Source organism: Sander lucioperca, chromosome 8 (assembly GCF_008315115.2).
Source record: "Sander lucioperca isolate FBNREF2018 chromosome 8, SLUC_FBN_1.2, whole genome shotgun sequence".
In the NCBI taxonomy this organism is placed as follows: Eukaryota; Metazoa; Chordata; class Actinopteri; order Perciformes; family Percidae; genus Sander; species Sander lucioperca.
Genome location: NC_050180.1, coordinates 39,089,639 through 39,115,058, shown reverse-complemented (window position 1 = coordinate 39,115,058; position 25,420 = coordinate 39,089,639). Strand labels below are relative to the sequence as shown.

Below are 25,420 nucleotides of genomic sequence, written 5' to 3'. Positions count from 1 at the left end.
AAACACTGCGGTGTTGATGTAACGATGAGGCCAACAGGCAGTGCCTTGGAAGCAGTGTATGCATTGGTGTTCATGGTTTGCATGTTGGGGTAGAGGACTTGGCTTTCCTTGGCTCACACTGTAATCATTTTTAAGTAAGGTGTAACCTCGCTACACTTGGAGATTTTTCACGTTGGTGCCATGGATGATAAAGAGTGGAGGAAGACAGCGCAGGTTTTATGGCTATCTGTGTGGAAATGATGCATGGACGTCCCTCTCGGCATCCATCTGCACTCTGCTCCTGAACTTCCTCCATATGGCTTTGATTTTCCCATGCTGGAGTGTGTTTCAGAATTGGGTCAAAGAGAAAACTTATATAAAAAAACTGACTGTCATTGTCGTGCAAAGAAAATAGTGTGTTTGTGCTTCTGTCGGAGCAGTTTGTGTGTAGAGTTTGTAGGCTGGTGATTATGCGTTTGGGATAACTCGGCGGCTTGTGGCCCACAACCATTATGACAAGGGTACAAATGTGGCCTGGATGTTTTCAAGAGAGAGAGAGAGAGAGAAATGGGAGAAAGACTATCCTGAATAGCTTGAATTCCTGCTTCCTGGGCTGAGGAATGTGAGCAAGGAACATCTGTCGCCATGACAGCCGGGGTCACCAGGCCTGCCTCCACCCAGTCCATGCACACACACACACACACACACACACGATCCATGAGAGGAAGCGCCGAACAATTAAAAGCATTCTCATGGTTTTTTGAGGGTTAAATATCTCGGTTGGAATATGACTTTCTGTCTAAGAACTGTTTAATGTTTGAAACAAATATTTTTATACTTTTTTATACAAATACTGGTTTACTATTCTGTGAAACAAAATATACAGTTTATTGAAGAAGTCCCACAATAGAGCTCTTCTGTTGCACATAAACAATTCCACATTGAAGAAGGCAACTAAAAGAATAGTATTTAAAGTGACACAGTAAAATTAAAAATACATTTTCCAAGTTCTTCTCCTGAGTCCTTATGTATAAAATGAGATGTTTATACCAAAGGCCCTCCCCTGTAAAGCATTAACATATTTTTGATGACTCATCTTGAACTCGGGAGGCGGTTTAATAAATGTAGCCAGTTGAAATTTGGAAGGGCTGTGTCTGACAGTTTTGAAACTTTATAGTAACTAGCAATCCGACATGGTATGGAAGTGATAAAGAAGTCAGGGTTTGATCTTCTCTCTCGAGTTCTCTTTTTTCATTCGTTACATTACACAATTTTGAATGCCTTTAAGAGAGAAGGTGTCTGAAGGTGTGTACCTCCGTTTGAACAGTTAATGTTTGTTCGGCTCTCTCTATGATGGCCGGCTTTAAAATGACTGTACTATACACGTTGTAAACCATGTACAACTCTGTAATACTGTACTTAGTTATCTTTTTGCCATTAACGCAAATTAGAATTTGAAGGTTTGGGATCCAGGAGGAAAGACGTGGTAGAAAGACATAATGTGACCTTACTGGGCGGCTCTGGCAGCCAGCACTTCCTATTGGCTACACAGGAATGCAACAGACACATGCACACAAACACACAGGAAGCAGAGTATAAACAGTGGTGTGTGTGTGTGTGTGTGTGTGTGTGTGTGTGTGTGTGTGTGTGTGTGTGTGTGTGTGTGTGTGTGTGTGTGTGTGTGTGTGTGTGTGTGCGTGAACGAACACGAATGCAATGGGAGGGGACTAAAGCAGGCGTGTGCACGCAGTAGTGAATTTACACCTATATAGTCGCATTTTGATGGACACCACACACACTACACAAGGCATAGAAAGTGTGTGGCCTTGGCATTTCCTGGCTTTGAGAGCTGATTGTGTCCATGGTTGTCCTACTTTTAAATCATGTACGTTTTGATTTAGTTTCCTCCCAACAAATAAAGCTAGTGGCCAGTGTGTCTGAGAAACTGCAGGCAGAAGAGGCACAATATGGCTGCACAGGGATACAACTTCTTTCCTCAGCTGTTCGTGCATTTCCTTTTTTGCTTCTGTTAGATAACATTACAGGGGTGTGTCGGGTATTTAGCCTTCCCTCACTGATATAAATGGGGTGGACACAATAATAGAAACACCTTCAACAGCACCACGAACTACAGACTCCAAAATGACCATACAGTTAAATCAACACCTCTCTAAAGCAGTTTTAACAAAAAAATGAACATTATAATCTTCATGATGGCAGGATATTGCAGGACTGTGCTATTTAGTCTATATTATTGACGTTCCACTTCCGGGATTGCTCTGTTGTCGCCGGAAAATCCGCCGGATTTCACTGATTTAGGCCAGATATCCGTTGCCTTGGGCTTCCTTTGTGTTGGCATTTTAAACTCCGGTGGATTTCTGAGGACTATGGTTAACCTTTTCTCAGATCTCTGCAGGGTAAATCCAGACAGCTAGCTAGACTATCTGTCCAATCTGAGTTTTCTGCTGCACGACTAAAACAACTTTTACATGTTCCACCAAAACAAGTTCCTTCTGAGCCTATTTTGCAGTGGCACAGTGGCTTTTCAGTGGTGCTTAGCACCGCCCAAGACAATTGTGATTGGTTTAAAGAAATGGCAATAAACCAGAGCACGTTTTCCTCCCATCCCCGAATGCTATGTGGAGTAGCCAGACTCTCCTTCAGCGCGCTTTGGAGGAGGGTCTGGCAAAGCGAGACTAGTGCTATTGGACCGCATTATTTTTTCCTGGGTGTACCCAATAATCTGTCAATGACTGTAAATAGTTTAATTGCAGTGACAGTCCAGCAATACGTTGCTCCGAATGTACTAAAGGAAAAAAGTTGCAACAGAGAAAATGAATTAAAAGAAAACTAATTAATTGTATGTAAAAGCAGCTAAGGTTGCACATTGAAGATCATCAGGAAGTTGCTAAATGCATTTTTACCATTTTGTCTCTGACTCGAGGCACTTCTATCTGACTGCTCAGCTGCTGAGTGATTTATAAACTAGCAGCAGCACTTTAAAATCTTCTTAAAATGATCCTGCAGCCATTGTAAAGATTTAAGAGTAGGAACAATGTGCTCAGTTCTCCTGGTTCTTGTTAGAAATCTGGCAGCAACAGCAGCAGCCTGAATGTGCTGTGATTTAATGGAGTTTTTGGGAAGAGCAGTAGAGAGGCAATTGCAATAGTCCATAAATAATATTTCACATGTTATTATAATAGTGGCAGAGCACCTATTTTTTTTTATATCTAGATACTAAGGATTTAGTTACTGCTCAAGAACAGATTTTAATGACAATATAGTAATAATAAATATGCACATATGTAGGTTTTAAATCTAAAGCACCCTCAGTTAGTTATAGTTTATCATTGTTGTAATATATTTTATTGAGTGGAGCAAGGATTTAACACTGTTAGGGTTGCTGTGCCCCATAATAACACCCACCTAATGTCATTTGTAAAAGACTTTCATTTGCAGCTACTGTTACTGCGCGTGACCAGCAGGGGCACCTGAGTGTCTGGGCTGAATGTCGGCTCTGTCGGAGCTGCCGGCCCGAGGTCTGAGATGTCTTTGCAGTGAGGTCATATGCCATTGGAGGGGATTTCCTCATCTAGGTGTGGGTCGCTCCATCGCAGAGGCAAAGACAGATTTTCTGTTTACCTCACGCTCTGCTGTCCTGTTTGTTTACTGGTTTACTATTGTGAAAAAGACAGGAAGTTGTTCATCGTACCCCCCCCCCCCTTCTCTTATTATACATCCATGGTTCCTCCACCACACTGTCGAAAATAATTGTGATTTGCAGGTGTGGTCAGATCAACCATGTTGTGCAGGAGATGTGTACATTAAGCACATGAATGAGGTGAATTTAAGTAACCAGGCTGTAATGAGACGTGATTTTGCTAATAAATAGATATTACTGCGTGGCTGGCAAGTAGATAAACAGAAACAGATGAAACATTTTGTTGTAGACATACTGTACAATTTTGAGATACTTGTACTTGAGGTATTTTCACTTTATGCTACTTCTATTCCACTATATTTTGGAAGGAAATACTGTACATTTTATTTGACGATTTAAGTTACTCTGCAGATTTAGATTATAAATGCTAAATATAAATGCATTCAATAAACATTAATAATAATTGTTATCCAGTAGTAAAATATATTATTCTGAAATTGGCCATTTTGAATCATAAGTACTTTTATTTTTGATATTTTAAGTATATTTTGATCTTAATAGGTTTGTACTTTTACTTGAGTAAGATTTGAAATGTCAGAGTTTTACTAACAGTATTTGTTTACAGTGTAGTATTACTACTTTCACTCAATATATAAAGTGACAATAGCAATTTGATCATACTTCCTGTAAGTAACTAGATCAATAAGCACATACACATAAATGTAGGGGGATTGGTTGTGGGTTTTTTTTTTTTTTAAAATGTGTGTGTCTTGAAGGTGTCCAAACACCTAAAAAACATAACTTTGTTATGATTTAAGTCCATTAAACTGCCAGTTTGGCTTTTTTTTTATTATATAAATTCCAACATTTCAAAATATTGTTATTATAAAACAATTGGTTGTGCAACCTAAGTACGTGTTTAGGGTGTTGAATGGATTTCTCATTTGAATCTTGAGCTGAAAAGCCTTTAAGATCTCCTGCTTCAAATTAGAACAAGAACCAAAGGAATGATTGGTATTGTTTAATAAAAGGCAGTAAACGCGAAAGGAATGCTCTGCTTCACACTTGGCTGCCGTGTCTCGAGCATAAATTACACGGCAGCTGATGAATAGAAAATGCCAAAGTGGTTAACCAACATTTTTCACATAGGTGACCTACATAGCTCTGTGCTTTCACAGTGACCCACCTGTTCGAGCCTGAGATGAGCTCCCCATGTGTGATTGAGGAGGGAGCCAACAGGCAATAATCACATAAAATGACCATTTTACATGAAGAATAAGAAGAATTCAATTCTTATGCTGCATAGATATTCTAGAGAAGTTGTGGAAGCCGCTAGGCCACTCATTTTACTTTATCTTACAATCTTAAGCTATTATTATGATATTTTAGTATCATATGCAAACTAAATCAGCTTGACATTCCTAATTATTAATAATTTGGGTGGTGCATTATTGATGACAGGAAGCTCCCATATCCGAGATTTGAGAGTTGGCTGTGGGAATCTTTATTGCAGCTTGCTTCCAAAATCCCATGATCCTTTTCACAATATCCATGTCTTAATCCATGGCCTGCTGAATTTAGTCTTTTCACAATATTGTGTGTGTGTGTGTGTGTGTGTGTGTGTGTGTGTGTGTGTGTGTGTGTGTGCGTGCGCGCGGGGTGATATAAAGTTTATGTATTTTTAGTGTTAACTGGGATAAAATCTGCAGAAACACCAGTCAGTTGAAGGGAGCTCTTTCTGCTGCAACTACTGAGTCATTCACATTAAATAATCAAAAATCAAGTTATCTAGGGGGCAATATGATGATTGTCTTGGCACAGAGTTTTCTTTGAATGCTGACTAAGGATTTGTTCACCTAACATTTGTTTTTCTCTACAAAACAAAAAGCAAGAAAAAACTTTTCCATCCCCCTACATTTACGTTATTCCCATTTCTAGGAATTATTATTACAATTTCCAGAAGCCTCATTTTGGTGGTATGTTTTTGTGTGGTGTTGTGACAGGCGCAGGATGTCACTGATATGTGACCCCAGGATGCAGGTGCTTGAGCACCTACTGGGCCAATGTTTTTTTTTTTTTATGTGTGTGCCTTGAAGGTGTCCAAACATCTAAAAAACAGAGTATCCTCATTTTTAGATAATGTGTGTTGCAGGCGTGCACGTGTCTGTGTTTGTGTATTCTTGTGGGATTAATTGAAGATACCTAGAACGATGTCTTGTAAAGCTTATGTTTAGTGTTCTTGTGTGTTTGTGAGTATGAAAAGCAAGCTGAATGTCTGGCTAGATCTGGAGTCTTCTTTACTTATTCCTTGATCAAACACTTCTTGTAATAATTAAGATTTTAACCAATTTTAGACTCTTTACTCTATATATTTATATAGGCACCTATTTATTTGTACAGCTACTTGTGTTGAGACAACATAAAGCATTTCAAAACCTTTGCTCATTTAGTTAAATGAAAATGGGGGGGGGGGGGGGGGTAGAAAAGGTATCAATATGTTTCTCAACATCTCTTTTTCTTTGTGTGTGTGTGTGCTTCACAGGAGATGGCAGTGCGGGCACTGAAGCAGACAGGAAGTAGGAACATCGAAGCGGCCTTAGAGTACATCAGCAAAATGGGTTACCTCGACCCTCGCAATGAGCTCATCGTCCGTGTCATCAAGCAGACTTCTCCAGGTACAAATACAACCTCAATAAGTTGACAATGGCTAGTAGATTTTATAGCTCTGCACATCTCTTCACTACATATATTTACTGTATGTGCTTATTGATCTAGTTGTTCAAATTGCTATTGTTACTTTATATATTGAGTGATCGTATTCCTTCTCCTTTCAGGAAAAGCTGGCATGCCAAACTCAATGGACCACCGACCTGCATTAGAGGCTCCAGGCGAGGCTGGTGTAATGCCTCCGTACCACCAGATGGGGGCTCCCATGTACGAGGGGGCAGGTGGATATGGCCCTGAGGGTGAGATGCCCAGACCCTACATGAGCGCTCCCCCCGTAATGAACTACATGATGCCTCCATCTGGTGGGACACAGGGCCCTGCTATGGGAAACCCGATGGGGCGACCTCCTAGTATGGGCACCTATCCACAAGTGATGGCCACCCAAAGCAACCCAGCCAACACCATGTACCCTCCAGGGGCCCAGCAGAAGGGCTACCCTGGCGGTATGGAGCAGCACGGGCCCATGATGAGCTACAACGTCCCTGGCCAGCCTCTGCAGCTCCAGCCTCAGCCACCAGGGGGCCCTGTTCCCGGCCCCCACTATGACTACGGCCACGCCAGGCCGCACATGATGGAGCCTGCTGGCTATGGAGTTAAGAGGACCGCCTCCTTCCAGAACAAGATGGCACCGCCCCCCATGGCGCCCCCAGACAACTATGTCAACATGCAGGGGAAAGGGACCATGGGCCAGAATGGTCCAGGAGGTGGAGGGGGAGGATACCCTGCTAACCTGTACCTGTCCTCTCATTCCCACCCACGCCAGGCCAGCCCCACCTCCCACCAGGTCCACATGATGTCCCGTTCCCCAGGTGGGGTGTCAGCCATGGGCCCTGACTTCTCCGATATGCCCCAGGGATTGATGACACCATCCAGAGCTAGCCTCAACCTGGACCTGTATGAGCACCACTGGGCGGGGCCTCCAGGTCCTGAAAGTGCTCCTCAAGCCAGGCAACCCCAGCCCCAGGGCCCATTCAGGGGGGAGGTGCGTGTCCCCAGCAGAACCAACTCCTTCAACAGTCGCTCTGCGGGGCCCAATGGTGTCCGGCCTGCGATGGCTGCGCCTCCCACAGCTGGCAAACAGGACTCCTCCTTGGGCCCTCCAAACACCATCACGGCTGTTACATCCCCGCCCATCCAACAGCCGGTCAAGAGTATCCGTGTGATGAGGCCAGAACCTAAGACGGCTGTGGGACCGTGTCACCCCAGCTGGATGACTGCTCAGGCCCAGGACGCAGCGGAGCCTCTGACCTACATGCCAGAGGAGACCTATACTCTTGAGCCTGCTCCGGAGCCACGCTGCCCACCGCCACCTTACCCCAAAAACCTGCTCATGTCTGGGCCAGAGGAAGGAGCCGGAGTCATGTGTGGAGCTCAAGACCTCAGCAGCCCTGCTGCCAGAAGCACACGTGGTGACAGTGGAGGGAGCGGAAAGGCCGAGGAGAGACAGCAGGTGAAAGAGAAGACGAAGATGGGCAAGGGAGAAAAAACGGTGAAAGACAAGAAGCAGATCCAGACGTCACCTGTTCCGGTAAGGAAGAATGGACGTGATGAAGAGAAGAGAGAGTCACGCATCAAGACCTACTCACCTTTTGCTTTCAAGTTCTACATGGAGCAGCACATAGAGAATGTGATGAAGACCCACCAGCAGAAACTGAACCGCAGGCTTCAGTTGGAACAAGAGATGTCCAAGGTAAGACCGCCCAGAAAGCAATGAGATTAAAGAGGCAATAAAGAAGTCTTGAAAATGAACTTGCAAGTCTTAGCGAGTGTCTTGAGCAATGTATGAGACCCCTGCATGCTCTGAGTGATGATGCCCTGTAATTTGCATCACTTTCACTATTGTATGGAGCTTTTTGAATAACCTCATTTAAGTGTTTGGCTTCACTGGAAAGCATCTTTAAATAGGAATTAAAGGAGCACGCCAGTGATTTTCATGTTTTAGCCCATTAACTACAAATTGTGTTTATATTATCACAGACCATTTTCCAAAGAACACCATAGGTGTTCAGACTTGTTTTAAAAATTCCAGGCAGCCATTATTTTTAGTACATTTTAGTAAAATCTAAAAACATGCTTTAGATCCATTATAATAGAAAATAAATTAAAACAGAAGACATGGCTGGCATGTTTATTTTTGCATATGTAGTAATGACTATTTTGCAAGCAGCGACATTTTTCATTATAATAAAAAAAAGGACATTATGTTTTGCTTTTCAGCAGAGCAGACATCCATCAGTTCTCAGGCAACTGAGGAAAATGTACACAGATAAATGATGGCAGCACATTGTTCACTGTGAACATTATCTAGTCTCAAAGAATGCTTTGAGTCTCTGGAAGTCGATTTTCATAGTGTGGTGAAAGAAAATTAAACCAGTGGCTGTCTGGTAAAGTTGTTGTCTGTATAGGACATGAGAATGATAATTAGTTGTATGGGGCCGTGATGTCCAAGAGGTTGTCATCCAGAGAATTGTCCCTCAGGACTTTTGTTTAAGACAACAATATCGTTGTCTTGGATTGAGAAGTCAGTGAGTTCACACTTGTATTTGCATGAGCTTGTCCTGAGTCATGATTTTGGCCTCTGTCCTTTTGACCTGCTTTAAAGTGATTTAAAAGGCATTTTAGAGAAAATAGCACAGCCAGACCCAGACAGTTGGCTAACAGAATTAGTTAAATTTGACAACAAAGGTCAGGGCGCCGGGTTCAGCTCATGGCACATTCCTAAGTCATTTAATAAAGATAAATAAAAAATGTACATGTTTTTAAGGTGTTTATTCCCATCACCATCTTTCTGTAACCCCTGTCCTTCCTGCCCAGGCTGGCCTTTCGGAAGCAGAGCAGGAGCAGATGAGGAAGATGCTGAACCAGAAAGAGTCCAACTACAACAGGCTACGCCGTGCCAAAATGGACAAGTCCATGTTTGTCAAAATCAAAACTTTGGGAATAGGTGCCTTTGGTGAAGTGTGTCTCACACGTAAAGTGGACACGGGTGCACTTTATGCCATGAAAACACTGCGCAAGAAAGATGTCCTTAACCGCAACCAGGTGAGTCAATAGATTTTTGTTCATATATGAAGAAGTCTTAGGTTTGGGCCCAAGAATTTGCACCAGTTACAGACATTCACTACTTTTAATACAGTATTAATCCATTACTAATGAGGCACAGCCAGTAACTATAATGACTTTCGTTGGCGCAGGTGGCCCACGTGAAAGCAGAGCGTGACATCCTGGCGGAGGCAGACAACGAGTGGGTGGTGCGTCTCTACTACTCCTTCCAAGACCGTGACAGCCTTTACTTCGTAATGGATTACATCCCCGGAGGAGACATGATGAGCCTGCTTATCCGTATGGGCGTCTTCGCCGAACCTCTGGCACGCTTCTACGTGGCGGAGCTGACGCTGGCCATCGAGAGCGTCCACAGGATGGGCTTCATCCACCGCGACATCAAGCCCGACAACATCCTCATTGACCTGGACGGACACATCAAGCTGACGGACTTTGGTCTGTGCACGGGCTTCCGCTGGACACACAACTCCAAGTACTACCAGAAAGGTGAGGCAGTTTGGGATGATGGTTTAGTGCTCTAAGTATTTTAACATACACACGAGTCAACACATTTTTAGAAAGATTCTGGGAGGATTCAGTGGATTTTGTAAACATGAAACCTGCGTAACAGTGTACTGTATAACCTAATGCAGAAGTGAAAGTGATATCACAGTTTTTTTCTTAGAACTTCTTACTTTCACTGTTTTCTAATAGAGAATCATATTTCAGATATATCTCATTTATTTACTCTAATCCTAAAGCTCGAGCCTTGCTTGTCTTGTTTTTAAAATCATGTTCTGTCAAAATAAGCTTGCAGGTGCATTTTTACGCAAATTCAGCTACCATGTCCAGCCAGTTTTCTTTTGCTGGTCATTAAGTGCTATGCTTCAAGGCACCACAGAAGTGCTGGCGTTAGTTCAGAGTGTTACCTTTCCCATCCAGCAAACCCAGACAGTGTGTTTATCGTGTGCAGTTTAACAGCATTGTTCCCCTTCTTCTGCCTCCAGGGAGCCACGTCAGACAGGACAGCATGGAGCCCAGTGACTTCTGGGACGACGTGTCTAACTGCCGCTGCGGCGACCGCCTGATGACGCTTGAGCAGCGCGCCAACCGGCAGCACCAGCGCTGCCTGGCTCACTCCCTGGTGGGAACACCTAACTACATCGCACCGGAGGTGCTGCTGCGCAAAGGTGGGTGAGAAACACGATGGATATTTGCTGCAGATACAGCTGAACAGTGTCTGAAATAAAGTGTCTTCTGACTGCAGAAACTTTTTATTTGGGTTTGATTTTAGTTTATTTAACCACACAGATAAAATAGTTGCTGCTTTGACAGGGAGTTTTCATTTGAGGGTATTTTGGGTGAACGCAGTAGAAATTGTAGCCTGATTTTTGTCCTACTGTTCAAAAATTGTGGAACTCTGTATAAAAAGGGCTACACGTTGTGTAGTGTTGATCCAGCGTCAGTGTGCACACCCTCACCCACTATCATTTCAAATCAATGTGCTGAAGTACAGAGCCAACACAATATAAAATATGTGTCTGTACAAATACTTACAATACTAGATTTGTGCTGTATGTGCACTTACAGATTAATCTGAATCATTTGTGTCTTGTTGTGCAGGTTACACCCAGCTGTGTGACTGGTGGAGCGTGGGAGTGATCCTGTTTGAGATGCTGGTGGGACAGCCGCCCTTCCTGGCCCCCACACCTACCGAGACTCAGATTAAGGTCAGTGAAGAAGAAAAATATTCCCGCTTTGATTTAAAAAAATAAAATGATTGACCAATTAATGAATGAATGACAGCCTGGTGTCCCTGGATCAGTTCAGTCGCAGCAGGCTAGGCCTCTTTTTGGGCAGTTCCCAGGTATAAATGTGACTTCAGACATCATGTTTAGAGTTTTTGTAGTTTAATAATGGTAAGATTGTACAATATTCAGAAACTACTGTTTCCAAGGTCAAGAATGAACTTTCAATATCAATTGTAGGTGTGAATCCAACAGACTATAAAAGTATACCATCTGTATATACATACTGTATCTACACTGTAGCTAGCTGTGGTGACCTGATATATTGTGTCTCTCCCCTCCACAGGTCATCAACTGGGAGAGCACACTGCAGGTGCCTGCCCAGGTCAAACTGAGCCCCGAGGCCGTCGACATCATTGGTCGTCTCTGCTGCTCCGCGGAGGATCGCCTGGGTGCCAACGGCGCCGGCGAGATCAAGGCTCACCCCTTCTTCACCCAGATGGACTTCTCCAGCAATCTGCGCCAGCAACCGGCACCCTACCGGCCCAAGATCGCCCACCCGATGGACACGTCCAACTTTGACCCCGTGGAGGAGGAGGGTGGACCCGGGGCGTGGCGGGACAGCGGGGACAGCACTCGGGCCTTGGACACGCTCTGCTCCCCGCACGGGAAGCACCCGGAGCACGCTTTCTACGAGTTCACCTTCCGCAGATTCTTTGACGACAACGGCTGCCCTTTCCGCTACCCTAAACCGCTTGAGGCCAGCGAGGTGTCGCCAAGCCTGGGCCCAGAAGAGGAGGACGAACAAGAAGAAGAGGAGGAGGAGGAGGAGGAAGATGAAGAGGAGGAGGGAGAGCAGGGGGAGGGATGTGAGCCGGTGTACGTGTAGAGCAGCAGACTGACAGGCTTCCTGGGCGGCGTGCGTCTATTATTACCAGGTTTTAATGCTCATCATTCAGCTCATGACCCTCCCACCTACCACTGCTCTTCTTCTGTGTATGCGTCTGTGTGTAGAGGTGTGCATGCTACACAGGTGTGTATGTGTGTGTTTAAGCATATCTGGCATGTGTGATTGTTAAGTTGCAGGAGCAGGATTGATGAACATCGCCACCTTGTGGAATCTATAGTGCGTCCACAATGACTTCAAATACAAAACTCCCCTGATCCGGGACCAAGAAACAACATTTTGTACGTGACTGACTGCATCAAGGGTGAAGCGGTTAGAAGAGCAAGACTCAGAAAATGTGCAGGTCGAAAGAAGAAAATGATTGGGAATGTACGGATTCTAATTCGAGGACTACTTCTGGTTCTTCCAGCGGTTTCTTGTCCCATTCCTTCCACCCTTGGGTCTTACGGACGACTGAAACATCTCTGTGATCTTCTGACACCGGAGCTACGTCCTGTTCTACCCAAGCTGCTTTACACTCGAATATCAGACACAGCAATGATGAGTGAAACCAGTTTACTCATTGATCGCGGGGCTCTTTCACAGCTGCTGCAAAATAAGCTACAAAGACACATTGCATGCATGTGTACACACTCAGCGCACGCATATTCAGTACAGCTCAAGGTAAAGGGTGAAAAAAGCAGTCTCTGCAGGTAGATTTCAGTGTCCATATTTCAAGACGTTGGCTCAGACTAAGATGGACAAACAAATCCTCCCAGGTTCCTCTAACACACAGAGAGAAACTGTTTAGCAGCCCTCTTGTTGCGTGAGAGAAAATGCGTCCCTTTTGGCAGCATTCAGTTTTCAATTTCTGCATTTGTAGCAGATAAACTGCTTTACTAAAATGTAAAACAAATTAGCCACATATTTTTGGTTGCTCCATCTATCCTATATATCCACAGCTGCCTCATTTTGTGCCAACTGTAATTCAGTTAATATTTTGTTCTTAAGATGGAGCCTTATCCTTCTTCCCTCAGAGTTTGCTGTTACAAATGTCCTTGCATTTATAAAATGCTTCCTGTTACTGATCCTCTATTCTAACTGACCATTTAAAAAAAAATAAAAAATCTTCCACCTACACAAAGAGCGTGTGTAGAGTTCGGACAAGGCTCTAAAAATCAAGTCCGATTCTGTTTTAGCCGGATCAAAGACTGAACCACTGTAATGTTTATAGAGCCCGACATGCAGTGAATTTCCGCTCGTAAATTACAGGAAGAATCCCCCTGCTTTGTTTTAAGAAAATAACTAATGAATAGAATGACACCTTATTTAAGAAAGTTAAGAGAAATCAGAGCCAGACCCGGATAAGCCTGGACCCATCGGGTCAGATGGTGCTGAGTTGGTTTCTGACTGAGAAACAAAGCTCACACAAAAGAACACACATTCACCAAGATGCACAATTTTACAGCTATTTTGCAAAGATGAGTTGCATTGTAACTTAAACAGCCTCCTCTTATCTTCTGGAGGCTGCCATGAAAACACAAAGCAACATGTTCTTACACTAGCAAACGTGATAGTACTATGTGCAATACAAAAATACATTATATATAGTTTTTTAAACACTTATTATCCTTTTTGAACGTTTTAGTACTGAAATGTACAAATATATTGGTTTATATATATATTTCCTCTTCAGTTACAACATGCTGCTTATTATTGTGTTTAATATTATTTACATTAATATTATAATTGTTATTACATGTGTACCTGTTTTTCTTTTGTTGTGGCTTAAAGAAGTGTTGGCATTATTGCCAAGTGTGCTTGGGTTTTGAAAGTAATAAGCCGTGTGCCTTTCTAATTGAATGTTGGGAGTGTGCGTCGCCTCTCGATGACGAAGGAGACGACAGTGATGATGATGATGATCAGTGTTTGCAGAACGACGATGGTAGACTCTGCAGCTCCTGCAGACGGGCTGGTCCTGAATGCAGGAGAGGAGCGTGTAAAGGATTCTGGTTCAGAAAGAGATGGAACAGAGTAGATAAAGGTTAGAGAAAGGGGAGGAGCGTGGCAGGTTGGCTTCAGGAAATGTAATTTGAAAAAAAGAATGACTAGCTTTCTCTGTTTTACAAAACCGCAAATGGTTATACTTCAACAAAGAGTTAGTGTTTGGTACATTGCCTTTATTTATCCGAAAGGACCACAAGTTTGAGTGTTTTTTTTTTTTTACTTTTACTACAGACCTGTGCCATGTTCTGTATTGACACTATCATCCAGTACTTTCTTGCTTATTGACAATCAGTAAACAGTAAACTGCTCTCTCTGTGTCAAACTGAACTGTTTGGTCGATTAACACTAAACTGTTCCAACAGTATTCTGAATTTGACTTTAATGACTGGGAATGTTAAAGAAGTCAGAACCTTTTTTTTAAAGAGATTTTTCTGATGCATAAACGATGATGGAAAATGTGAGGATCAGATTTGTTACAGAAGATTTTGTTTTTTATTTTTGCCTTACGATGTATTGAAAGTTTGTTTTTCTGTAAATGTGCCTTGTGTTCTAAAGTGAGCAGCACAATCTTAAAAGATTGCCTTCTTATTATCGTCAACATCTTCTTCAGACCTCTTAACTGTTATTATAATTTATCTGTGGAAGTTTTTTCAGATTCACACTGGCTTTGTTTACATGCACCAACAATCTTCTTATTCTAGTCAATAACTTTAAGTAAATAGAATTAGATAAGGCAGTTGATTTGAGGGAAAGTGGGCAGAACAATAAATTTCTTAATAAATTAGATTATTTTTCTTTAACTCAATGTATCTCTGGCTGCAACGTATTGTTTTAGGAAAGGGAAACAGGGCTTTCAACACTGTACAATGGTGCAACTCGGGTCATTTGTAAATTTCACATCACAGACCGACGCATGCAATCATGATACGAAAGTACCTATTTTTTTTGCTGTTTTGTGTTTAACTTAAACTGGACTAAAGCCATGTAAACATAGCCAGTGTTGCCTGTGAGCTTCCCAGATAAACCACAGTCTTCCACAGAGCAGCACCACTGGATCCATTATGGATGAAGTGCCTTGCTCAAGGGCACCATCATTGAGATTAAGGCAGACAGGTGTTGCTCTTCCTCTCAGCTGGTCCAGATGTCCACTTCCATTTTCATAAACCTCTCGTTGCCAATCTACGTCAACCAGGACGGACTGCTTCGTGAAAAATAGCTTTATAACGAGAGCCACAGCTCTCCGCAGAGTGTGTGAGGTGTTTCCTGGATGTGTTTTCTGTTTCTAAGGTTAGAGAGTGATGACTGACAATCTTTGACTGACTTGATATCTGATTTCTTCACGAGACTTACTTGTGTATCCTTTTCATTTTGTATTTTTACTCTAAGGAGCCTCTTGTTGCCTTTGACACTCCTTAATATATGATACAATTCTGTTACTCTTAAATTGATATTTATACAGATATAGATATTTTTTTGTATCTTTTTTTCCCCTTTTTAAATTCCCCTTGTGCTAATGTTCAAAAACCCATGTCTACGCAGTATTATACATGATGTAATGGGGACAGCTATCTCTTTTTTTACATTTATGTATGAACTGAGAATTTGTAAAAATGCTTTCACAGTCCTTGTGTGTAAAATGTATGTATAAATTAAATTAACCAACTTGGACTTGTGCTTTATTTCAGTTCATTAATGTGTGAATGGAAGGTGATATATTAACTGTAATATACAACGAAGGATTTCATTTCTGTTATCTCTTGAATAATTCTTATTTATCTGCCTTTAAAAGATAAAGAGAAATTATAGTCAGGGTACAGTGATGATAAATAATTACTTATACTATAATACTAAGTCTAAGACATGTTACTTTTCCTGATGGAAATGTGAACTCGAAAGGCAGTAAATCTTTTATATGAAAGCAACATTTTAATAACTGTTATATACAATAGTGTTTATACCTATTCATCATCTTTCTATGAACTCTTGTATGTAAAATCCTAATCTGCAAAGGATAGCTGTCATAAGTGGTGGAGTAAAAAGTGCAAATGCTTTAGTATAAGGTAGTATTAAAAAAAATTATTAGTATGTACAGTTAATTACTTGGGAGTAAATGCAAAGTTACTTTCCACTACTGCTCTGTACATAATTTTGTTGTACTTGTCTGACATAACTACTTTTTTTACCTTTTGATAAAATGTTGATTTGCCATAAAAGTTTGCTCAATACATTATTCTTATTTTACACTCAGCTGGGGTTACCTATTTCCACTGGTGGAAGAAGTACCCAGATCTTTTACGTAAGTAAACGTAGCAGTACCACAGTACAAATCCTACATTCAAATTCCTAGTTATGTAAAAGTATTTGCATCAACATATAATGTAAGTACCAAAAGTAAAAGCACTTAGTCCTATTATGCAGAAAGGAACATTTCAGAATAATGATTATATCACTTGATTATAGCCTAATTTTTAAGGCATTAATGTGTTCATCACTTTAAAGGTGGAGCTGATGTATAGCCTAATCCATATTAATTCATCATCATTTATTAGTTTATATTTTGTATTCATAATCGGAATCTGCAAAGTAACTAATGCCAAATAAATGTAGTGAAGTCAAAAGTACAACATCTGCTTTCAAAATTAAATTAGTGGAGTAGAAGTATAAATAAACATACAATAGAAAAACTAAAGCAAAGTACAAGTACCTGAAAATTGTAGGCTATATGTAGCCTACAGTTGAGTAAACGCAATAGTTAATTTTTATATCACTTTCTACTGTCTATACTGTTTTATCGTCATATTTTCGCTAACTATATAGGACTAAAATATTAAAAATTCTGGACTTGAGTTTGACAGTAAATATTTCTTCTTTCCTGAATAACATAACCCGCTGCCTCAACGTTGAACCCATGGGTTGAACCCTGAACCCTAAAGAGAACCCTGCCGGGTAGGGCTGTAATCCCACAATGCAGAGCGCATGGCGCGTCATTGGAGAGGGACGACGATGATGGCGGCGGTTGGTGCACCAGAAGTGATCACACAGCTGGAAAGCGCTGCCAAAGTTTTAATGGTGAGAAATGCAACGTTGTTTTGAAGCCACGAAGGGGCGGGCGGGACATATATGTTACCTCTGTGTCGGGTGGAGTTCGGCGTTTGGGGACGCCCGCGGTTATTCTCGGTTTTTGTTGTTAAATGTGTTCAGTTTTTCGGAGAAACGGTGTGGTGTGTGTGTGAGCGATGCATGGCGCCTTCCCTACCTTGCCTGTCTCCATCCCGCAAAAAATCCCAACATTCCCACTCGTCTTCCCTTCCCTCCTTCCTCTCATAAACCACCTCCATCCTAAAATATCACCCCGGCTTTGGACGCTTTCCAATGCGGCTCCAGAAACTACTGAAAAAACTGCAGTTCGTTAAGTTTTTTTTTTTTTCACTCTGTGGAGGCAGCTGGAGCATCCCGGTGCTGTTGATTCACTCGGTCTTTAGCTTTAGCTTCTCCTGTAACGTTACCTCCTAAAACACTCATTTCCATCCTGTGTTTGCCTCGTTTTCCTCCTCTTTCAACTCCCTCCAGCCTCCCATCGGAGTAAATGACTGAATACAGCAGCTAAGAGCAAGTGGCTAACCATGTGCATGTCATGACATGAGTCTGTGTATTGGATACATAAGCTAGCTAGAGCTTCTTCTTGCTTTCTGCCATTTTGCTTCTTCTTGTGGTTTTAACTGTATCGTTGCTCCGTTTATTTTTTTTAATTTTTTTTAATGTGATCCTGCTTGAAATCACCACACAAGTAACTGCAAGTGCATTACCTTCACATGTTAGTGAGCAGGTGTCTTGTGAAGGGATGGTAAGCAATGTCTGGCATTGTTTTGGGTGTAATGAATCAACACGTATATATTTCAGTGTCCAGAGTAAGCAGGATAAGTTGCATCATATTTTACCATTCAGTACAAGGCTCTTGATTTAAGATTTCTGTGAATTTAACTATTTTGTCAGTTGAACAGGACAATGCTGTGGTTATCAGTCAGACATTATATTGTGGGTGTATACTGCATATAAAAAGCAACAATGACCAACAACATATGTCTATTCATGTCAAGTGTTCTGTAGATTGTAAAGAAATAAAATAGGGCAAAGGAATACATATTGAATGGGTAAATTAGTATATTGCTTTGTATAGGCTACATGAAGTGGGTGGTTATGTACAGTTTATGTCATGCCATGCTTTCATTTAGAACGGTAAACAGACAGTTTCACCGGAACTCCTTTAGAAGGTGTCCTACATCACTTTTTTATGGACACCCTGCAGCCAATCAGAATCGAGTATTCACCCAGACCATGGTATAAGTCTATTTAAACAGCGTGCAGGATTGTTAGATGGATGATACATACATGTTAAAGCATACGTTTTACGATTCAGTACAAGGCTCTTGATTTTAAATAAACTGTGAACTTAACTATTTATTTAAAGTCAGTTGAACAGGACAATACTGCGGATGTCAGTCTGACATATCTGTTTGAGGTTGATTTAATTGCATGATCAATTTTGGATTTTTATCATCTACTATGCTGCTGAGAAGCCACTTGAAAAGGGCTCAAGGCCAAACTCTTCTTTCATTCTGAATCTCATCCCAGATGTGCTGATTATTTTTGGCATTTTATTCCTTTTATTGGACAGATAATATAGAGACAGGAATGAAATGAGTGGAGAGAGGGGGGATGAAAGTGTACTTTTAATCAATACTTTGAAATTGGAAATGTCCGGTACAGTACCTTTTTTAATATTGCTCCACTGTAGGGTTGACTGTTGGTGATTTCACAAAACATTTACATAAGATTTGTATGTAATGGTATGAATGTAAATTGGGTATAGGCAAATATAAGAACAGCTACAGTCTAAGTTTAGAAAAATGACATCAATTTACTGTAATGCAGCCTGTAAAACAATGAAAAGACGACACTTATGCCATATTAGGATATCCAAAATCTAAGACAATATCTAATCTTATGTCACGATATCGATATAACGTTGATATATTGCCTAGCCCTAATAAATAGTTTTTAATATTAGTATTTAGTCAATAAATCATTGTAATACATCCAATCAAATTGTGAATTGGTACACGCCTAAAATTAATACTTTTTTCAATGCTTCAGATTTCTCTCTCTTTTTTTTTTTTTACATAGCCCATTGCGTTAACATCAGCTAACCTGTATGTGATTTCCCATACCTACACAGATGCCCTGTTGAATATGATACTAACTCCCCATTTAGTCTACATTTTTGTTATTGATTGTCTGGCATTATTTTAGGTATTGTGAACCTTTTTGTGTCTCCATTCACCAGGGCTGTCACAATAAGTTGTATCTTTTTGTACCATTCAGTACAAGGCTCTTAATGGTGAATAGAACAATTTATTCAAAATTAGTAGTGCTACTGAATTGCATTTCATTATATAAAGAGGTCTTTCTTAAAATGTAGTCGACCCTCATGGTATAATGCAATACAGTTCAACAGCATAATACATTACATCACCTCTGCAACAGTTTGACAAAAACTGATTATAACCTGTGTGTGTGTGTGTGTGTGTGTGTGTGTGTGTGTGTGTGTGTGCGCGTGCGCGCGCATGTATGCTCTCAGTTGAAAGGGTTTTTCTTTCCTCTGCGGTCTTCAGAGCTGCTTTTACTGCAGTTAGGACTGGCAACTTTCCTGCTGAGCTCTCTCTCTCTCTGTGTGTCTGTCTGTCAGTCTGTCTGTGTCTCATATTTTGAGCTGTTATCATGGAGGGTTTTCTGTTATTTACTGTCTTGTACTTCTTCTGTAACATTTGAATGCCACGTAGCTTTTTTTTTCTTTTTGCATGTGTCTTCCGTATTAGCCTTTCAAAAACAGCATGTTTGCTCTTCTGCTTGCCGGACACAAAGGGAGGCACGTACCTTTATTAACGCGGTGGTCTAGCAGCAATCTAACAGCAACATAAATTACATTTATATCCACATTAACAAAAAAGACTTGTCCAGCTGCGTTATTGGCTGTCAATTAGCCAATCGGGGCTCATATTTTCATGTTTTTGTGTTGATACAGCAGCAATTTGAAAATGAAGGCTCTCGTCTGGATTTCTTAACTTTGACAAAATGAGTAAAAAATAAGTCAGTTTTTGTTTTGTTTTTTAAATATGACTGCTGCTAGTAGAAAGTATTTTTGAATTTCATATAACATGCCATGTTGTTCCTCTTAAAAGGCATTGTGCACAGCACATTAGGAACATTTCCAAACACCTTGTATGCATTCATGGCAGCTACAATACAAGCAGAAGCTAATGTTACAGAGCTAAACCTGTGTCTTATGAAAATGACCAATCTGAGTTTTCTGTTGCACGACTAAAACAACCATTAAACGTACATGTTTCACCAAAATAAGTTCCTTCCGAGCCTATTTTGCAGCAGCACTGTGACTTTTCTCCCGTGCTTAGCACCGCCCAACACGATTGTGATTGGTTTAAAGAAATGCCATTAAACCAGAGCATGTTTTCCTCCCATCCCCGAATGCTATGTGGAGTAGCCAGACCCTCTTGACCCCCCTTTGGAGGAGGGTCTGGCAAAGCGAGACTATGTAACGGGTGATCAGTCTGTTTTGAGGCGGTGTGAGAGTCCCGTTCAGTAAACAGGAAACATCACTGCCTCCATCGCTGCCACAAGAAAGTTGAGGCACACAACACTATGAGGGTAAAAAACTAAACACAAGCACTGAACTGCCCAGCAGTTTGTGTAACAGCTGACTGTTTCCTGCAACAACAAAGCACAGTCTCTTATCTTTCTCTCTTGCTCCGTGAAATAAAGCTGCCTTCAAGTGCGGTCAGAAATGTCAAGATCTATAAACAATCTGACGGAAAACAATTGAGTTATTGTCAATTATAAAGTCTACAGACAGTACTTGTGCTCCATTGGGGGGTTAAATAACAACCGGACGTCGCACAAATGAGCCATTTAAGTGACAGTCCCACTGCCGCAAAACTCTGCGGCGAACGCTTTTGTTGGTCTGAACGTGCCCCGAGTCCTGATTACCCCACCTCCCCCCATGGCTGCCACCGCTGAAGCTTCGAAGATTCACTGTTGATTAGTATCGAAGCGGCGAAGCACAAAAAGTGGTATTCAGGACCGCCCTGTTAAAAAAAGCGTATTCCTGCAAACCAAATCTTTGAAATCACAAACATAAAAACATGAATTAGATGTTCTCAGAAGTAAGAAGACAGAACATAGTAGAAATAAACTAAGTCTTGTCTATAAATGTTATTTCTTTGTGTGTTTGTTTTACAGGCACCGCCGTCCATGGTCAGCACAGAACAGAGACAGCATGCTGAACACATATTCCTCTCCTTCAGGAAATCCAAATCCCCTTTTGCCATCTGCAAACACATCTTAGGTAACTATTGACGTAATAATTAAGACGGCACAGCTTAATTTTAACCTATGATTTTTTTTTTTTTTTTTTTAAATTAACATGAATTATGCCAGAGAAGACGGCTCTCTTTTTTTTTTCTTTTTTTTTTTTTATAGAATTCAAAACGGGTTCCATTTAACTACTCATTTCAGTCAATCCAATCTGGGCTTCAGCCACTGATGTTACGATAGCAGACCTGCCTGAACCCCCATACAGACAGAATATACAGTAGTTCTCATTTATTGTGTCCACCATGTTTATCTCAGTGAGGGTAGACTAAATATTAGAAACACCTCTCTTTGTAATGCAGTACAATTCAACAGCAGCACAAACTATATCTAAACTATCCTCCAGAATGATTATACAGTTAAATCAACACCTTTTTAAAAAACAATTTAAACAAAAACATTATAACCTCAATGAAGGGTGGATTTATTACAGTGCTGTTTGTATTGGACTGTATTAAACCCAATAAACTGTCAAACTGAGTCCATGTTACTCTAGCTTGATTTTGCCTAATGTTTTGATTTTGAACATGTGCCACAAAGGAAGAAGTGTGTTTCAAAAAAAGACCATCTCTGCTTTTGTTTGAACAGTTGTATCTATTAATCTAATCCATTACAAATCATATAACTTGTGTAAGGAAGGATGGGAATTTTATTTGGAATAGTTAGACATTTACAATATACAGCTTATAGCTGTTAAAAGCACCAGAAATAAAACACCAGGAAATCTGCAGTAACATACTATAAGACACCAGTTTCAGTTTAAAAAGCTTGCTATTTTTACGTTAACTGGGACAGCACTTGTGTTTAAACAACTAGTTGATTAAGAATTCCCAACTCTAAACTCAACAATATTTCTGCAAAGCGTGAAAATGGCTTTATTGTATTGTATTACTTTAATTTGGGGTTTCAAACAGTTTTCACATTATATACATAACATACATTGCAAGAAATGGCTCGATCACAGAAGGCTTGTATCATGTGGACGCGCCACCAGTTTTGTTGTCATTACTTAGAATTCCTCATGGGGGAGACAGAAACTATGCACTATAGCTTTAACCCACTTCTCTTTTTCTCCTTTATCTTTGTATTTCTCCTCTTGCACCTTCTTTTTCCTCCTCTCCAGAGACCAGTAAGGTGGACTATGTGCTGTTCCAGGCAGCCACGGCCATCATGGAGGCGGTGGTGCGGGAGTGGATCCTGCTGGAGAAGACGAGCATCGAGTCGCTCCGGGCGTTTCTCCTCACCTACGTCTTACAGAGACCCAAGTAAGAAAGACAGAAACAGGCATAATTAAACCTGTGCGTGTCTTGCAGGTCTCTTATCATTAGACCTCCATTGGTGACGCACAGAAAATTGAGTAATTCAAGAGCCTTTAAAGCCTCTGAACACCCACACAGGTGTTTTCAGTTATTCTGGCTGATTAGACTCTTTTCAGGTTGAATGTGGGCCAGAGCTTTGATGGGAACTTATTAGGTCACAAATTCTTTCTACCAATAAGGGTGACAAAGGTGTCTTTTGTTCTGCCCTAACGGGTGCAACAACGCTTAAAGTGGACTCAGGAAGATGTCAATCACTCAGTCTAACCACAGCCACACAGTCCTGGAAAAGGTCCAATTGAATTCCAAATGTCCAAAAGAATTGGACAGATGGCCTGCAGGTCCTCATACGTGGAAAGTCTAGACTGATGTTCATAATCGGCTGCTTCTTCTTGTGTAGTACACTGGTAAAAACAGCAGAGAAGAAGAGCACAGACTAATTTTATATGAACAAGTTACAGAAACTCTGACCTGGTGCAGTGACAGGTTACCAAAACTCTGTTCAACAAACAAGCTAGAAGGATTTCTGTTTACTCTTGTTTGAGTTGAGAGTGTGATTTTAAAAAAATAAATAAAAATTAAGTTAAACTTTCCATGTGATACAGGCCAAAGAAAATAAGCTGCAGCTGTGATTGCACCCTCAGACACACAGACAACATTTTACTTTCACTTTGTTTTCCCTGCAGTTCTCAGTCGCTGCTTGTGGTCAGTGTTCAGTTAATCTCATATGTGTTTCTTCCAACCGCCTCCCTGTTTCTCTCCAGTCTCCAGAAGTATGTCCGTGAGCAGATCCTTCTGGCGGTGGCGGTCATCGTGAAGAGGGGCTCACTAGACAAAAGTATCAACTGTAAAAGCATCTTTCACGAGGTCGGACAGCTCATCAGCAGCGGGAACACCACAGTGGTGAGACAGACGTGCAGATGTATCGTGCATAATGTATTTGAATTGATTAAATGTCGGTTACAATGAACAAATAATCGATCGTTGTTCAAGTAATTTTAGTTAAAGTGCTCATATTATGCTTATTTTTTCACGTTTAATTTTCAAAAAACACCATATTTTTGTTGTACTGCACATTGCTGCAGCTCTTATTTGTGTGTTGAGCTCTCTGTTTTAGCTACAGAGTGAGGCATCTCACTTCTATTCTATCTTTGTTGGGAGTCGCACATGCGCAGTAGCTAGGTAAGGACTACTAGCCAGTCAGAAGCAGAGTATGAGGGCGTGCCATGCTAGCAGCTAGGCGAGCATTATAACGTGTGTTACAAAGTGACCACGTTCGTCTCTGAAGTAAAGGCTGGACTACAATAGAGCTGTTTGGAGCAGTTTGTGAACAGTGTTTTCTCTGGAAGATGGTAAGTCCCTTTAGGGTGGACTTTGGGCTTTTTCACTTTGTAAAACTATAACGTGCACAAAAAAGATATATAACACAATAAATGAAAGGGAAAAAGCCAAAAAGCATAATATGAGCACTTTAAGTTTAGTTTATTGTCTCTGTGGGAAAATTAGATAGCAGCAGAAATCACAAGGCATTTTGACAACCTAAAGACAAGAAAACAAGACAAAAATGAAATTTTTAGACATATAGACATCACTATACATAACATAGACCAGGGCACTCATGCATTATCATAGTGCAACGATTTAGAAGATCATGGGATGTTTTTGGTTTTCATCCACATTAATGACACATTAAATCATCAAAATGTCTTCCACTATGTCAAAGCCCTTTCGTATTGATAGCCTGTTAAATTGAAAGGAAAAAGCAACTTAATCCATATTTGGTTTAGAGTTAATTAGTTTCTTGACATCTACCATTGGTAAAAGACTTCATGGTTTACTGTTTAAGTTTTGACATTACATTAGTAAATAGGTATGTGTTGGTGACTTTACGCAGCTTTACAAAAGGTGATTTAGGCTGAAAATGAAACAATTTGAAAGTAAAAACTAAAAAGTAAATGCATTTTACTTATGGACTAACCCAAACAGAGCACAGAAGTATATCATTTATGACAATATGCATCAGTTTCAGAGAACCATCTCGACCTCTACCAGCAGTGGAGAGTAACGAAATACATTTATACAAGTACTGTTCTTAGATACTATTTTGAGGTACTTGTAGTTCCATTTTCTGCTACTTAATACTTCTACTCCAATACAATTCAGGGGGAAATATTGTACTTTTTTACTACAGTGGTTTAATTTAATACCTGTCCGTAGTCCATGTTTGCTGTTTTGTCAAACACCTCGTGCAAGTTTAGCTTCAAAGATATAAGATACAAATAATGAGGTTGTCTTTCAAAACAAAGACTGTACTAGTACGTGTTCTAATCTTTTCTCTGTTCAGTCCTGTTCTTATAGTCTCAGAATACATAAACAGACTCAAAACAGTTACCCAAAATACAGATGAATGGTAGAACTTGAGTGTATTTAAAGCATGAGATGAACAGTTTGATCATATTTATTACATTTGTGACTTGATGGACCACATTTGTGCCCTGGTTACCGACCTCCTGCATGGGATCTGGCTCTGATTACAAAAAATGGCACAATGGCCGTACCGGGGAAAGAAAACTCCTGGCGTGTTCCTGTGGTCAGAAGAAAGTTTAAT

The 25,420-nt window shown here is 40.9% G+C and overlaps 2 protein-coding genes across 3 annotated transcripts in view; both read left to right on the top strand.

The window, feature by feature from the left end:
- The window catches only part of lats2 (large tumor suppressor kinase 2), a 33,098-nt gene extending 17,380 nt beyond the window's left edge, over window positions 1–15,718 (top strand). For both annotated transcript variants that reach the window (XM_036003796.1, XM_031314841.2), the window contains 7 exons: window positions 6,183–6,315; window positions 6,475–8,057; window positions 9,182–9,409; window positions 9,562–9,916; window positions 10,417–10,599; window positions 11,033–11,139; window positions 11,504–15,718. In XM_036003796.1, coding sequence (XP_035859689.1) covers window positions 6,183–6,315; window positions 6,475–8,057; window positions 9,182–9,409; window positions 9,562–9,916; window positions 10,417–10,599; window positions 11,033–11,139; window positions 11,504–12,046 — 3,132 coding nt within the window. In that variant the 3' untranslated portion in view covers window positions 12,047–15,718. The remainder of the gene's footprint in view (window positions 1–6,182; window positions 6,316–6,474; window positions 8,058–9,181; window positions 9,410–9,561; window positions 9,917–10,416; window positions 10,600–11,032; window positions 11,140–11,503) is intronic.
- A 1,290-nt stretch (window positions 15,719–17,008) lies between these two features.
- xpo4 (exportin 4) overlaps window positions 17,009–25,420 on the top strand; it is a 58,800-nt gene continuing 50,388 nt past the window's right edge. The window contains exons 1-4 of the mRNA XM_031314963.2: window positions 17,009–17,119; window positions 21,365–21,470; window positions 22,620–22,761; window positions 23,577–23,715. Coding sequence (XP_031170823.1) covers window positions 17,027–17,119; window positions 21,365–21,470; window positions 22,620–22,761; window positions 23,577–23,715 — 480 coding nt within the window. The 5' untranslated portion in view covers window positions 17,009–17,026. The remainder of the gene's footprint in view (window positions 17,120–21,364; window positions 21,471–22,619; window positions 22,762–23,576; window positions 23,716–25,420) is intronic.